This window comes from Tetrahymena thermophila (assembly GCF_000189635.1).
Source record: "Tetrahymena thermophila SB210 genomic scaffold scf_8254751, whole genome shotgun sequence".
Classification (NCBI taxonomy): domain Eukaryota; phylum Ciliophora; class Oligohymenophorea; order Hymenostomatida; family Tetrahymenidae; genus Tetrahymena; species Tetrahymena thermophila.
Window position 1 is genome coordinate 6,403 of NW_002476511.1, and position 16,346 is coordinate 22,748.

The window sequence follows — 16,346 nt, forward strand, 5'->3', positions numbered from 1 at the left end:
TACACCAATTTAATTGTCACTTTTTAAATATTGAAGAAAAAATATATCATTAATTAGATAATTAGAAGGAGAAAATGAAGAAAGAATATAAAATAATAAGATTAATTAATTAATAATAAAAGCAAAAGTTGAAATAAAAAGATGAGTTAAATTAACAAAGAAAGAAGTAAAAAAGCAAGCAAGCACAATAAAATGAAAAAGAAAAATAAATCAAATAAATTAAAAGAGCTTTTATTTTAAATTTGTTTTTAAAATTAAAAATATCACAATCCAACTGTTTTTACTAAAGGTTAAGTGTCAAATTTGAGAGATTAATGCACTTTGCTAAAGCAGAACCTAATCTTGATGCACCAATTTCACCAATTTAATTGGAACTTTTTATATATTGAAGAAAAAATATATTATTAATTAGTAATTTGTAGGAGAAAATGAAGAAAGAATATGAAATAATAAGATTAATTAATAATAAAAGCAAAAGTTCAAAATAAAATAATAAGTTAAATTATTAAAGAAAGAAGATAAAAAAGTAAGTACAATAAAAAGAAATATAAATCAAATAAATTAAAAGAGTTTTTATGTCTTAAATTAATTTTTATAATTACAAATATCACAATCCAAAACAAATAAACTGTTTTTATCAAGTGTAAGTGTTAATAGCAAAAAATGAAGAAAAAATATCAAGTAATAATAAATAATTAAAAATTGAAATAAAAATTAAGTTAAAATAGCTTAAAAAAATTTTGTATAAATACAAATCAATAAATCAAAATGAATAATGAAATATTAGAAATGTTATTTTTTAAAATAAATTGTTAAAAATATAAAAAAAATATTAATAATAATATTTATAAATGAAATATACTTCATATTAATATGGAGAGCCTAATGAGATTAAAGTGAAGAGCTTAAAAACTATTTTTATTAATAAAAATAAATTTAAAGGATACTGATGAATAAATAAATAATTACCTTTTCTAAATCACCGTAATATTTAATCTAATATATCATTTATTTATTTTTTTTCAAAAATATTAAATAGCAATCAATTTATGGAATTTAATTTATATGATAAAAAGAACAAATAAAATATAATAACCATCAAATATTAATTTATAAATTTGCTTTTATGAAGAGATATCACAAAAAAATTAATTTAAAATTCATTATTTAATCTTAATATTTGTATATAAAACATATATTTAAAAATATAGTAGGAATTAGGGATGGGTAGTTAATTAATTAATTAGCCATATGTTGAAAAAATTCTAGTAATTAAATCTTTGATTAAACATTTTTTACTTATTTATTTTTTTTCTTCTATCAATTTTAAAACATTTTTTTTATTTCTTTTACATTTTCTTTAATTTATAAAAAAAATATTTATTATTCTACTAAATAATTATATATTTCCTATTAGCGAAATAATTATTCAGAATTTCTCTACTTATTATCATAACATATTTAAATAAATGATTTGAATTGTTGATTCGCAACACAAATTATTTATTTCAAATATTATTTTTCTTCAAAATTCAAATTAATGATTAATGAATGATTGATAATCACAATAATATTAGATTTTTACAATAATTGTACCAATTTAAAATTTAAAGATTAATAGATAATAAATTAATATTTATATTGGCTTTTAACTGTTTAATATTGGCACTTAAATAATGAATTAATTTATAAAAAAATAAGCACATTAGGTTCTTGATTAGCTTTATCAAGAATAAAAAATAGGTTAATATACATTTTAAAAGTATAGTAAAATATGTAAATACTTGAACAAAAAGCTTAATAGAAAAATGAGTAGATTGATAGTTATATAGATTGATAGATAAATACATGTCTACTATTGATTATAAAATTTAATAGAAATAGATTGAGTAAGGGAGAAAATAAATAGCAAAATTGCTATTTATAATGTTTCAATATATTGGCTGAAAATGAATATAGGTTGAATTAAAAGATTTTGAAATATATATATTTATTTATTTATATTTGAATAAAAGAAAAAAGAGTTGAACTTGAAAAGACAATAAGATCTATGAATTATTATTTATTTATTTATTCATTATTTTTTACATACATAAAAGCTTAAATCAGTCAATCAGAAATCAAATAAATAATTAACATCAAAATAATCTTTCTTTCTTTTTTCTCCAAAAGCAAAAAACGAAATAAATTCTTATTAAAAATTAATCAATTATAAGATAAATAGGCAATGTAGGTAGAATAACATGATGATTAAAAGACCATTGCATAGTATCGTGAGGAGCACTCCAATAATTTTCGCAACGAGTTAAGGAATAAGTTCATTTAAAAGTCTCGTGAGAAACACTTGAATAGAAACAACATTAGCTTTCAAAACAACGATTTAAACAACTACAACAACGCAAATAATTAATATTCTTAGATTCCATAGTAGCAGTAGCAATAGCTTTTTTCAAATTTTTTAGTTGACCAAAATAATATCTTTCAGAATGCGTTTGAATCTCAGAGACAATAAAACCAAAATTTGTCTAACTTATTTGGCTAATGCTAAAACGCAGATTACATGAAAATGGGATAAGATGTCATTATTGAAGAAGGAAATAGCTCAAATAATGGACAAATTATTTAAAGCATAGATTTCTCTTAATAAAATAGAAATAATTAGTATTTGAATGAAGTAAATAAGTTTCATAACGAGAGCAACCAATCCATTTAGTATCTCAATTTTTAAGGAAGTGTGCAAGCTTTGCTAAACAACAACGATGCAAACTTAAAAGTAGCGATAATGCAGCATATCACTGATTTGATTGAAAATAATCTACAAGATCTGATGGACTTCTCCTATATTTTGCAGAGTCATTGTTATCTGTTGGATATTGTAAAACAATACATCGAACATAACTAAAAGCAAGTAAATTTATAGATAAATAAAATGGAAACGCAGCAATACAACTGTAGCAGTAGCAACCATTCTAAAAACAATATTTTAATTTGCAAAGAAAGCGGAAGCAGTAGCAGTAATACTGCCAGCTTGCATGAGTTAGAATAAATAGATTCAAATGGTGAAAGCAGCAAAATTATTTGGGCTATTAACTTAATCAGTCTTATTGCGTATACGAAATAAGAAAGCGTCAACATGCTAATCAAGAAGGGATTTGTTGATTTGTTTATGAACATTTTTACCGAATAAAACTAAAACATTAAAATTGCAGAAAAAATAATATCATTTTTTGCTAATGTAATTTCTGTTGATGAAGTAATGAAAACGTACATTTTGACTAATATCCCGATCAAACTATTCCTTTTCTTTTTTATAAACAACGAGTACCATCATCCTTCTTTTCTTGATTTTCACCAAATTCTCTCCCTCTTTTTAAATAAGTGCTACTTGTAGTCTGATTACATGAATTTAAATAGCAGTAATTAAGATAAACCAAACAGTAACGGAGTTAATAGCAAAAATGACAACGAAAACTAAAATTCATAGGAAGGCCACATTTTGCAAACACTAAATTTTATATTTAATTCTGTAACAAAAGATTTCCTAGAAGCTTTACAAAATTTTATAAACGACACTTAAGTTTCAATAAATTTGTCAGAAATTTTGACTTATATTTGTTCTAATATACTCAAAACATATCCTTTTGAGATGATAAAATAGCATATTAATGAAATCAAGCAACTAATTTAATTATAAATAAAAAGTGGAATAAAACCTCTTTAAATCCAATCAATTAAATTAATGATAAAGATATTTCAGATACCTCACTTGCTTCAAGTAATTTCTTTAAATAACTCTTTTTTACTTAAATAAACCTTCACAAATATGAAGCAATCAATTAATTACATAAAAAAAATCCCCCTTTTAAAAATAAATTTTACAAATGATAATTTAAACAACTTAATTAATCATCATTTAAACAAACAATTTTTCTATTCTAAGAGAAGAAATTTTTACTGCATCAGATCTATCCAAAAATTAGAGCCAAAGTACAAAATAATTAATTAATTAATTGAATAAATAAGAAAGAAAGAATTTATTAATTGAAATTTATCTTTTAATTTACAGTTTTGATAAAATTAAAATTACTAAAAATAAATTAATAAATAAATAAAAATCACTGATTATAAAGGAAATTTTTCACATCCTTTTAATTCTTTCATAAATTAATTCCTTCGTAAATTAGTACCTAAATATATAGATGCTTTTAAGTTAAGCAATTAATTAATTAGTCTATATTAATTTGTATTTATCAATAGGAATTTGATGATGAGGCTAAAAACTTTATGGTTCAAACGTTAAAAGACTCTATGAGCTCTGAATTCAAGCAAATAAGGATTAACTCAATGACTGCAATAATAAGTCTTCTATAAAATATTCAAGATGACAATTAATATACTCACATTATACAATACCTTTACATTAATATCTTTAATCTTTTCGAAAATGATCATTAATAAATAAAAACAATATGTTTAAACTTCTTTTAGAGTCTCATTAACCACTGTGCAAATAGTTAAAATGTTACAATAGATTGGAAGCTTAAAATGGGAGATTAAATCTTAGTCAGTTTGATTTCCTAACTCAGAAAATGCAGTGTTTCAGTATCCAACATAGACTTTATTTCTTAAATTCTTAACTTACTCTAGTAAATAATATCTATCTTAAACAGCAACATCTTCAAATATAAATTCCAGCTTGATTATTTGTAACAAAGTGGCTTGCTAGAAGCTCTTAAAATCCTCCAACAGCAAGATATTTCTTTTGAAATTAAAAATTAATCCTTCATGATACTTTAATAATTTTACAATGTATAAAATCAAAAATGAAAAAGTCCCAACAAAAAATTGATATTTAAGAGTTATCTCAGTAAGCAAGTAAATAAGTAAGTAAGAGAAAGAGAAAGGTATTTTAGAAGAGTTTATAATTAAATAAGCATCCAAATAATTAATTAAATTTTTTAATAACTCTCTAAAAAACTAACTAATTAACTAACAAACTAACTAACTAATTAATTTTTCCACAATAAAATTTTAATTGATGAAAATAAAAAAATAAATTTATAAATTCTATATAAATACTTTCTGGTAGTTTTATACCTTAAATTCACTTTATAACTTAAATATTATGTAAAAACTTAATAATTTGATTTTTAAAAATAAATTATATACATCTATCTATCTACTCATCCTCCTTCCCACCAACTTCTTTTGAGAGAAAAATAGTAAAGAAATCGATAAAGATAAGCAAACTTAAAACAAATAAATAATATAGATAGATGCATACCTAGATAGCTATCATGTCCTTCAAAACTCTCTTAAGCATATTTATATTGACGATCAAATATTTTTAAACAAATACTTATTTATCTATTTAAATACATAAACATATATACATACCGTACTTTCTGTTTGATAAGAATCACTTTAATTTAAGAATTTTTTTTAATAAGGAGGTATTATCTCCTAGCAAAATATAATGTAAATTTTTTAGTAAGACTTAAGATTTTGAAACTTTGTAGTAATTATTGAGTAGATTTTTGAGAATTAAATTTATGATTAAATAAAATTTCATTTATCTTTTAAATTGGAAACATTTGAGAGAGTAAATAAATAAATGAATGAATATAATTTTACAAAGATTAAATATAATTTTGTAATTAAAATAAATTTAATTATCTTATTATTTTTTTTATAATAAATTTAATTTGATTAATAGCCAGCCTCAGTATCTTAGAAATTAATGAATTATTTTCATCTTGCGGTTGTTATTTTACTTTTATACTTTTTCATACTGTAAAGTTTATTTTAATTTAATGAATTAATTAATTATTTGAATTTTGTTAAATATTTTCAATCTGATCTATCGAATTTCTATGCCTGTTTTTAAATCAATTAAATATGTTTAAGCTTTTTATTTGGAAAGAAATAAATTAATTTACTATTTCTTTCATGTGCGAACTGCGAGTACTTAAATTACGAAGTATTGTCAAACAATCAGCCGATATTTCTGGAGTTATTTAAGCAAATACTTTTCTTACTCTTACTATTGATTCTATAAAATCATCAGCTCTGTCATAAATAAAAGAAATAAAAGAGTGATCAGAAGACTCAGAAGCTAAAAATTTCCAGAAGAAAGCAGAGTTTAATCCAATTTCCTTTAATTTTTTATTCATTACTTAATTATTAATAAATAAGTTTGAGTAAATTTTACTTTTGAAGCTTTATTTAAGCATGTCTAAGATATATTAATTAGCAATTCTGAGCCATGAGGAGATTATTGGATCAAATACTTTTTAAGAATATTTTGTTCCTGATACAAAGTTTGAATCATTTCTATACACTAAAGTTAAAAAACAAATAAAATAATTAATTAATTAATTTATTTATGTTTTATATGAATTTTTATATAGTAAAAGAAATTACTGAAAAAGCTTTGCATATAACAGGGTATTAATAAATAGATTCTTCTATGATGTTGAGTAAAAGCTCTACTATTCCAAAGTTTAATAGCATCTTCATCGATTGATACTATTTAAGAAGATAAAAAATACTATCTAGTCCGAAGGCAATATATTCTTCATCAAGATTCTCTCTTTTCAAAATGGTGACTAACTATTCTAAATGATTTTCATTGATGAATAAAAGTGATTTGATTTCCTAAGCTAAAAATGATATAATTTTCAAGGCAGTGTAAGCTATTTTATAATCTGTGTGCTTTATATTTGCGAATAATTTTTCCATCAACTAGTCTCCCTTCTTATCTAAAATAAATGTGTTCATATTTTCTCTCTCACAAACGCCTACTAACATCAACCCATAATTAGCAATATCTTGAATGCTTTCACCTTCTATATACCCATCTATAATCTGTGTTAAAACAGTTGGCTCGATCAAATAATCAACCATATTTCCTAAATAATTAATACATACAATTTATATTTTTATTTAATCATCAAATATTTTATTTATTCACCTTCCATTTTATCCCATAGTTAGTGAATTATTTCTAAAACTATTCTCTCAACTTTAGGTTCTTGCTTGATTTATCTATTAGAAAATAGCTTCATTAGTTTTTTGATAAAGTTCATTTCATCCCTAACAACACTATGTTCAATTATATATTCATATATTTTTAATGTTTTTATAATTCTTTCCCTAACAAATCTATTATCTTTCAAGCTCTCTTCTTCCTCTAATTCTAAGTTATAAACCAAATCAGAACCACCATAAATATTCAGCAAATTAATGTCTCTTTCCTATTTAAATTATAATTAATTTTTTGTATTTAATTTAACTCAATATATTTTAAAAACTAAAATTATTAGTCATGGTTTAAAAAGCTAAAACGAACATTTTATTTTTTTCAAAAAAATTATAATTTTATTCAAAAATTAATTTCTTTCATTCTAAAATAAATTTAAAGTTTTTATTTTTAAAATAAAGTTTCATCAAATCTTAGTTTAAAAGATTAAATTTATTTTTAACAAAATTGAATTTAATTTTGAAAAAAATGAAATAATAATCAAATCCTTCAATTAACTCTTTTTAATTGAAATAAATTAACTTTGAAATAAATCTTGGTTTGGAATGATTAAATAAATGATTGAGTTCAAAATAATATTTAATTTAGATTTACATCGCCATTTTCTACGATTCTTTTCATTAAAGTTAAAGCGTTGCTTTTTGTTGCAGGGTATGGAGACTTAGTACCAATTTAAGCTATTCTTTCAATTATATTTTCCTTAAAAATGAGGCGATTAAAGGTATACTAAGGGATTAAATAGCTTATGCTTTTGAAAAAAATAATTTAAATACATTTTATGCACATTAGATTTAAATAAATATTTACCATAGCAAAGTACCTTATAGAACGCTATTGTTTTACTCGAAAAGCAAATTTAAAAGCTTCATTAATTTTTGATCTTCTTTCACTGTTTATTTAAATGGCTCAATCTGTAGCAATAAACCAAACAAATTTAAATTCGAAGCAAGGAGCTCCTGATTGCTCTCATCCAAATTAATTATTAATATTTATTATAAATCATTTTGGATCATCTATTTTTAGATAAATTGGTCAGAAATTTAATTTAAAAATTAGAATTAATTACTTGGTTAACTAAAATTTTATTCTTTGCCATAAAATTTAAAACATTGAAAGACAGCAACTTTGGCCATTCTTTTTCATATTATCTTAAATAACTAATAAGAAGTTTCATAGCTTAAACATTTTAAAACTCTTCTGTCATTTGAGTAGTCCAAGGTAAATTGCAAGTATTCATAAAAGAAAGTACTTTCAGTCCTGCCATATGCACATTATGATAATCATTTAAATCTTCTTCAGGTCTAGGACCTCTGAGGCATCTTACAGCTATATGACCATTGTTGATATACTCCATTTCTTTATCTGTTAACTTTGTTTAAAAAATTTAATTTTATTTTATGAAATATTAAAAAGAATCATTAACATACTTTATTTAAATCAATAATATCTGCCATTATTTAAATTGCCTGCTCATACATATCTGAATTTTGACTTTCAAGAGCATCTTTGAAAACCCTCATTTTCATTTCAGGAGATTTGGAAAACTCATCTTTTAATTTCTCAGTGTGGCTCATCTTTTATCAAAATATAGATTAAAAATGCATATAAATAGTTTGTAAGTTTACTCTTTCCAAAAGCTGGAATTTAAAGGTTGTATTATCTGAATAACTGACCCAATACTAGAACCATTCTTTTAGCGTTCTGATGTATTTTATTTTCAAGAAAGGATTGGTGTTTGCATTAAGTGGAGGGACGTTGTTTATATTGACATTTGGAGAGTTCACTTAATATATAGAAGGATTCGAAAGCAATATTTGATTTTTATTTGTTCCAACTCCATTTTTATTAGAAGGAGTGTTAGCATAAGATTTTGAATTAACTGCAATAGGAGCAGTGCTATTAATTGTCTATTTTTATCAAATTCATTTTTAATATGTATAAAAAAGTTAAATTTAATTTTATTAATGAGAATAAATTTGTACATCTAATCTGTAAGACTAATTCCCTGCTACATTAGATTATGTTGGAGTTCTCATATAAGGCGACTGCTCTCTACTAATATTCTTTTTTGTATATAAATCTGGATCTTTGCCATATCCACTTGAGCTCTGTGTTTTTAATGGTATTTGTTGCATACCTCCTTCTATTTGATTTTTTAAATTGATGTTTCTTTTTCTGAGTTTTTTCAGCTTTTTAGTTGAAAAATTATTTTAAATCAAAAAATCAAAATAAATTTGAAAAAAAGTACATCTTCTTCTTGGCTAGAGCATTTCAATCTCAAGTGAGCAATTTCTTTTTCTTTTTCATTAATAACAGCCAGAAGTTGTTTGTTTTATTCAGAATTTTAGTAGTTTTCTTATTTAATTTGTTGATAACTGTCTAAATTTAAGCTGCTTAAATTATCTATTTGGCTCATTTATTCTTTGATTTTGTATTTGAGATCATTATTTTATTGCTTATTTTTTAATTAAATCAATAAAAATTAAATTCATTTTAATACAATTTACCTCCAAAGCTATAGTTTTCTATTTGATCTCATTATCTTTTTCTTGAATTTGTCTCTATAAATTTTCAATAGTCACTTCCTATTGATAGAGTTTTTCTAGGTTTTGTTTGTAATCCTTCCCTTATTTATCTAGTTCTTATTAGTTTTTTTACTCATAAAATTTAATTTCATCTTTCAGCTACTAAATCCTTTTATCTTAGTCTAAAATTTCCTATTTAGCAATCAACTCTTGACTCTCTTTCCTCAGCAGTAAATCTCTTAAAAGCTAAAAATAAATTTTAATTTTTTAAAAATAAAAATAAATATTTAAGATTTTACTTAACACAATTAAGTAATGTCTTTATTTTCGTTTTGTTATGCTTTCTATAAGTTTTTTAAAAGTTCATCTTTTTATGTCGGATCTTGTAATACCTCATTGTAATAAGTCCTTATCGTTTCGTATGCTTCATTTATAATTTTCATTTTCTATTGAGTTAATTTTTCTTATTGCTCAAGTTCTTCATTCTTTTTAATTATGATTTGCTCAAACTCATTGTTTTTATATTTCTAATCTCTATTCAAATATATATTCATATTTTATTTCCTAAAACTAAACAATTTACACAAGCATCTTCCTTAAATCCTCTTTTGTTAAATCTGCAGGAATTTCTTTCTCAATTGCTTCTTTGTCATTCTAAACTTTCTAATTTGAATTCTTCAATATTGGTTTTATGAAATCTTTTTATGTTTCACCAGCTCTTTCAGGATTTAAAATCATATCGTACTCATCAGGTTCATCTTCATTAATATTACCATCAGGCAACTATCTCTAATTTTTTTCAAGAATTTCATTTTTAAATTACAATCTTTCAATTTATTCATTTTTCTTTTAAATTAATGATTTCATGTCATCAACCAATTTAACTAAATCACTAAGCTGCTGAGAGTGATCTGTTGGCTATTGCTCATGATTTTAGTTAAGCTACTTTCTTAAAATTTATACTTCCCTATCAGCTAATCCCTTCTCTTCGAGCAACTATTAAACTGCATTCTCATATTGCTTATGCATTAGCTTCATTTATTGCTCTAAATTATATTTTTTATCCTCAGTTTCTCTCAGCTTGATCTCTCTAAGTACATCTGGCTTCTTTTCCGGATCGATTATGATTTGTTTTAAATGTTTCACCTTTTATAAAATATCAAAATAAATGAATGAAAAAAAATCTAATATTTCATTTTATTATTTATTTATTTATTTTTCGATAATAGGAAGTCCTTTTGTTATCAGATTAAATAAATTAAATAGCCATCAATCAATTAAATATTTAAAGAAATTGAATGCCTATCTATAATATTTAATCTCATGGTTATAATTAACTTAATAAAATAATAAGCAAACAACTAATTAAATAAATACCTCCTTTTCCAAAGTTTCGTTTTTATGCTTAAGCAATTCAGAAATTTACTCTAAAGTTTCATTTTGAATTTCCAAAGATAAAATTCGCTTTTTGTATTTAACTACTTCTTGAAAACTGACAGGCTAACCATTTTTGTTAGCCGCATCAATTGATGTTTTAGGATCAATAGTTTTCTTTTAACTTTAATCAATCGATTACGATCCTCTCCTCCTTGCTAAAATATTTGTTTGAGTATTATTTAATGTGCTTGAAGGATTTATGCTGCTAGTTGTTTAATCTTTTCCTTAAGCATTGTAAACAGATCTATTTTTCTTTCTAATCGGCGTTTTAAAATTGTTTTTTTCCTTCATTTCATTTATCTAATAAATAGCATAAATGTTAATAAATGCTGAAATAATTTAACGTCTATTATCTTAGATAAATTAAATGTAAAAATAACATTAAAAATTACAATATCATTAAGCTCATTAATTTAGTTCTGATATTACTCGATTGTACCTTCTTTTTTATCTAACTTATTTTTTAAACTTAAAAAAACTTTATTTATTTCTAAGTAAAAGCGATTTTTACTTATCTATTTTCGACTTCAATCTATCTGATTTAAATGTGATTTCATCCTCATCATTATTACCATCTTAATCCTCTTTATTCCTCTATTGCTAATTCCTAATTTCTTAAGTTAATTGCATCTGCCCCTCCTTACTGCTTAAAGAATTCTATTAATTATTCTTTTTAACAGTTGACTTTGGTGCGCTTGGGCTTCTCTGCCAATACATTTATTTACTTGTAAGTTTATATATCTATCTATCTAAATAATTATAAGTATCTAATTTATTAATTTGTTAGCTCTTTATCAAATGATATTTATTTAATTGATGATAGAAAAATATTTGTTGGTTTTAATTACAAACTTAAGCCTTATAACAAATATTATAAAGCTGTTCAATATCTCTCGCTTTTAATTCTAAATATTTCATAATATCTTCTTTAAGAAATAATTGTATTTCATACTTACAAATATGTAAATCACAAAAGATAAATAAATAAATAATTTATCATATATTTGTTTTAATCAAATCATTTTAATCAACTATTTTAATTTCATTTGAAAAATCATAAATTAATCAAAATTAAAAACCATATATTTTCATTTTACTTAATGAAATATTTAATGAAGCTTCAGCAATTTAAAAAATAATAAATCATTATTTTCATGAATTGGTTGTATTAGCAAAAATGTTAAATTCTTTTCATTTATAATTAAAAACAATATCTTTTTTTAATTTATTTGGCTTAAATTTATATTAACTGTTTAATTTTTATATTTCGTGAATGCATTTTAATTAGTTAATCATTATAAATGTAAAATTGTTTTTGCTTAAATTAATTGTAGTGTTAAATATTTTTTTACTTAATTATGTAATTATTTTATCATAATTTATTAACAAATTATTAAATTGATTTACTTTATTTAAAACGAAAAATAAATTGATAAAAAAACTATCATTTTAAAATAACAAAATATAGTAATTAGTTTTGTTTTTAATGTATTTTATTTGTTTTATTTATTTATTTATTTATTTTTTTGTAAATTCTTATTTTAAATAATTCTGCTCAGTAAGTATTTTAAGAAACACACCAAGTTTATGTAAAATTCAAATATTGATTAGGACTGAATAGTTTCGTTAATAGGACCTTAATATAATTGATTAATTGATTAATGAATTTCACTGAAAAAATTAACAACTAAGAAAAAGAGGGAACTAAATAATAAAAAAATTACTGGGAATTAATTATAGGATTTATTTATATATTAATTAAATAATGATATGAATCACTAATAAGTATTCAGTATAGTAAAAATATATAGTTATAGATACTCTAAATTTTATAGCAAATCAACTTAAATAAAGAGATAAAAATGGAACAAAAATAGGAATTTAGCTCCATCCCTACTTATTCTGTTTAATAATAAAATATTGTAAGAATGATTACTTCATTTAAGAATCAAATATCTTAAACACAAAGCTAAATGTTTATTTTAATACTAACAGTAACTTTAATTGGAGCCATTATAGGAGCAACAAGATTAATTTATGGTAGAAAAATTCATGAATATGTGCGCGACTATTATCCAAAAGTTTTATAGAGGACATTTAATGCGCAAAAAACATTATTACGTCGTTAATTAGATTCAAAAATTCCACGATGCTTTATGGGCTGTAGTTTTAGGTATGATTTTTATTTTTTATTTTAGATTTCATCAAAATTTGAATTTAAAACTGCTTTGGCATTTAAATAATTAAAAAGTTATTTATTCAATTTTAGGATGGAGAGTAAGAAAAATAATTAAATTGAAACGCATGCAAGATCTCATTCAAGAGATGAAAGCTTCAATTTGGAAGAGAAGAGAATTAATTCTAAGCATAAGATAAAATATGCCTAAAATACCTAAAGGTAATTAATTAATTATCAAATTTAAACAGCATCAATCTTTTTATCCATTAAATTTAAATAAAAAATAATTATTAAACTTTATAATTTTAAAAAAATGATAAGATTATGATAGCTAATTTATGAGAAAAAAGGAGAAGGAAGCTTTAAAAGTAGCGATGATGACTAATCAATAGTATAAGTTTATGTCAAATGAGCTAGAACCTTTATAAAAAGAGTTTCTAACAACAATTAACAGACTAATGGTTACAGGTTTATGGATTTATGAAGATAAGCATTATAAAAAGAATGTATAAACAATAGTCACAAGTTTTACAATTATAGATTAATCTAAGCACGTTAATAAAGAATCATTGCATCCTTCTACTTAGTTTAATAGGAGTTAATTTGTTACACCAACTTAGTCTTAGTATTTGAGTCCACCTGGTAGCAATATCTAATAGAAAATGGTTTTTGCAACTCCAGTTTAATAATAATAATAACAACATAGAGTAGCTTTTAATCCTTAATAAAGCTAAATAGCAGCTCCAGCTAATGTTCCAAGCTAGTTTAACTATCCTGTTGATGTTGGGAATGTTTAATCTATTTACTAAGAATAATATAGTTAGCAGTAAGATATTTCAAAAGATGCAAGTACTGTATAATTTGGAAGTGCAAAACAAGTATAATTAGAAAGAAAGTTAAATTATAATTAACAAAGTCAAGAAAATATTTTATAAAGCAAGAAATCTTTTGAGCAAGTAGAATAAAGGCAAGCAGAACCAGAATTAAAAATACAAAATTAGTAGAATAAGTTACAGTAAGGTTAGAATAATGCTCAAAGTCATGATAAACCAATAAATATGAAAGGCGCATTCTAAAAATAGCAATGCAGAGATATGGATCAAGATTAAAATGAAGCTAAAAATGAGGATAATCCTTAAAATTAAAATAATGAGTAGCCATAATAGCAATAACAATAACAGGAGAAGCCTTAAGGATTCAGTTGGGATGATGTGCCTGTAGGTTAAGCAAGAAAAAAATTTTAATTTGATGAGTATCCTGAACATGCTATTACTACAGATATAAAGCCAACGATACCAAAGAAGAAAATGCAAAAACTCAAAGAGTAAAATGAATAGTCTGAAAAAGATAAAGGCAAAGATTCCTCAAGAAAAACTTCTGAAGAAATAACATAATAAGAAGAAAAGAAAGAAGCAGTTAAAAAATCAGCAAAAGGTAAAATATAAAAGAAGCAATAAGAAGAACAAAATGAGGAATAAGTAAGTAACAATAAATCTAGATAAATGCCTAGATCACAAACAGAATTTCCTTTAGTTTACTAAGGCGATCTAGATACAGGCACCCACAAAAGCAAGAGCAAAAACAGTAAAGCACCACTAACCCAAGAAGAAAAAGAAGAAAAAGAGAGATAAGAAAAGCTAGAAAAAATGAAAAACCTTAAAAAGAGAATGAAATACGATCCAAGAAAAGCGATTTAAAATGAAAAGTAATTTAACAATTTAAAAAAAATTATTGAATAAATTCTAACTCTTTTTTAATATATAGAAATGGAGTAAAAGATAAAAAAGATGATAATGATGAAAATGATGAAACAGAAGAAAATAGAATTAATTCAGAAGAAAATGACGAAGATGACGATTAAGTTAATTCAAAAGATCAAATAAGTAACAAAAACAGATCAAAATCAACTCATTTTCCTTCAAAAAAAGACAAAGAAAATGATAAAAATAATGATAAATAAGGAGACAAAGGAAATTACTTAAAAAGACAATCTAAAAATATGGCTTCTTAGAAATTAAATTGGAAAAAAACTGAGTCAAGAGTTGATTGTTGGAGTTCATGGAATAAAAGAAGCAAGAACTATATCTAAAATTCTTAGACCAATTTCATAAATAACACTCCCACAAAAAGAAAAATCACTCTCTCTTCTCATAATTAGCAGTCAGCAAGAAGCAACAGCAATAACGAGTTCTCATTCGCTTAGAATAAGCTCCATTCTGTTAGTGAAGCTTAACAGTTTTAACAAAAAGTGAGAAATAAATTCGGATTAAATGGATAATCTAATACCAATTTAGCCTCAGAAAAAAATATTTTAAGTCCCCAACAATCTATGACAATGATAAAGCAAAGCAATTGGCTACATTCAACCATTGATCCAAATTAGTATAGCCCATATGAAAAATTAAAAATTTTTATTGATTTTTGTTTTAATAATAAAAGAAAAGATTTAATGTCTGGCAAAGAATCTGGACCTGCTATGGCTTCATTCATGAAGCTACCAAGTAATTTTTTATCTTTCAATTTAATATTTAAAAAAAATATGTTAATAGATTTAGATTTCAATAGCTTATAAAATATTTCCACAGGAGATCTTTTGAAGTTGAGAGAAGCTTTAATCCCAATAATTCAAACCAATTTAATTTTCATAGAATAAAACGATCCAAAGATATTTACAGTAAAACATTTATTATGAAAACCTACTATATAATTTTTTTATTAAAAATAAAGAAAATAGCTAAAGAAATACTTAAATCCTCTAATACCAGTTGAAAATATGCTTGAATCAATCAAAAACTTAAATTTGTTAAATATAAAAAAATCCTTCTAAAATTGTATAAATTATGTTTGTTTTCCTATTTATAAATTTGTCATACCGAAATAATTTTGAATCTATCATATAATCAATCTTTTTTTAAAAAATATTTTTTGAGAAAAATAGAAATAGATTAAAAAAATAAAATGTTATTCTGAAATTTTATTTATTCTTTAAATCTAAAATGTTAAGAGTAATTAATTCTGTTAGTAATGTTAATTAATTACTTGTTTTATTTTATTTTTATAATTTAAAATAAGCAAAATTAATTACTTTTTAATAAATAAAATAAATATATTTTATCCTATAATAGTTTTTTAATATTTAGATTCTCTCAAAAATTTTATATAT

At 23.0% G+C, this 16,346-nt stretch overlaps 3 protein-coding genes across 3 annotated transcripts; 2 read left to right on the forward strand and 1 right to left on the reverse strand. All coding sequences in view use genetic code 6, as the record gives it.

Moving 5' to 3' along the window:
- Positions 1 to 2,227: 2,227 nt before the first annotated feature.
- Positions 2,228 to 4,827, forward strand: TTHERM_00942630 (hypothetical protein; the record flags this gene model as incomplete). Its single annotated transcript, XM_001031005.1, has 2 exons — positions 2,228 to 3,775; positions 4,258 to 4,827. The coding sequence occupies 2 exons, from the start codon at positions 2,228 to 2,230 to the stop codon at positions 4,825 to 4,827; spliced, it is 2,118 nt and encodes a 705-aa protein (XP_001031005.1).
- Positions 4,828 to 5,850: 1,023 nt separating this feature from the next.
- Positions 5,851 to 11,721, reverse strand: TTHERM_00942640 (hypothetical protein; the record flags this gene model as incomplete). Its single annotated transcript, XM_001031006.3, has 18 exons — positions 5,851 to 5,877; positions 5,940 to 6,155; positions 6,212 to 6,340; positions 6,424 to 6,911; positions 6,974 to 7,256; positions 7,637 to 7,790; positions 7,850 to 8,055; positions 8,109 to 8,411; positions 8,470 to 8,616; positions 8,668 to 8,949; positions 9,025 to 9,231; positions 9,291 to 9,497; positions 9,550 to 9,813; positions 9,867 to 10,101; positions 10,151 to 10,713; positions 10,945 to 11,304; positions 11,397 to 11,472; positions 11,516 to 11,721. The coding sequence occupies 18 exons, from the start codon at positions 11,719 to 11,721 to the stop codon at positions 5,851 to 5,853; spliced, it is 4,353 nt and encodes a 1,450-aa protein (XP_001031006.3).
- A 1,145-nt stretch (positions 11,722 to 12,866) lies between these two features.
- TTHERM_00942650 (IQ calmodulin-binding motif protein) lies at positions 12,867 to 15,952 on the forward strand (the record flags this gene model as incomplete). The annotated part of the gene is made up of 8 exons (XM_001031007.2): positions 12,867 to 12,926; positions 13,000 to 13,177; positions 13,274 to 13,402; positions 13,505 to 14,888; positions 14,948 to 15,565; positions 15,623 to 15,684; positions 15,733 to 15,857; positions 15,911 to 15,952. The coding sequence occupies 8 exons, from the start codon at positions 12,867 to 12,869 to the stop codon at positions 15,950 to 15,952; spliced, it is 2,598 nt and encodes an 865-aa protein (XP_001031007.2).
- Between the last annotated feature and the right edge of the window lie 394 nt (positions 15,953 to 16,346).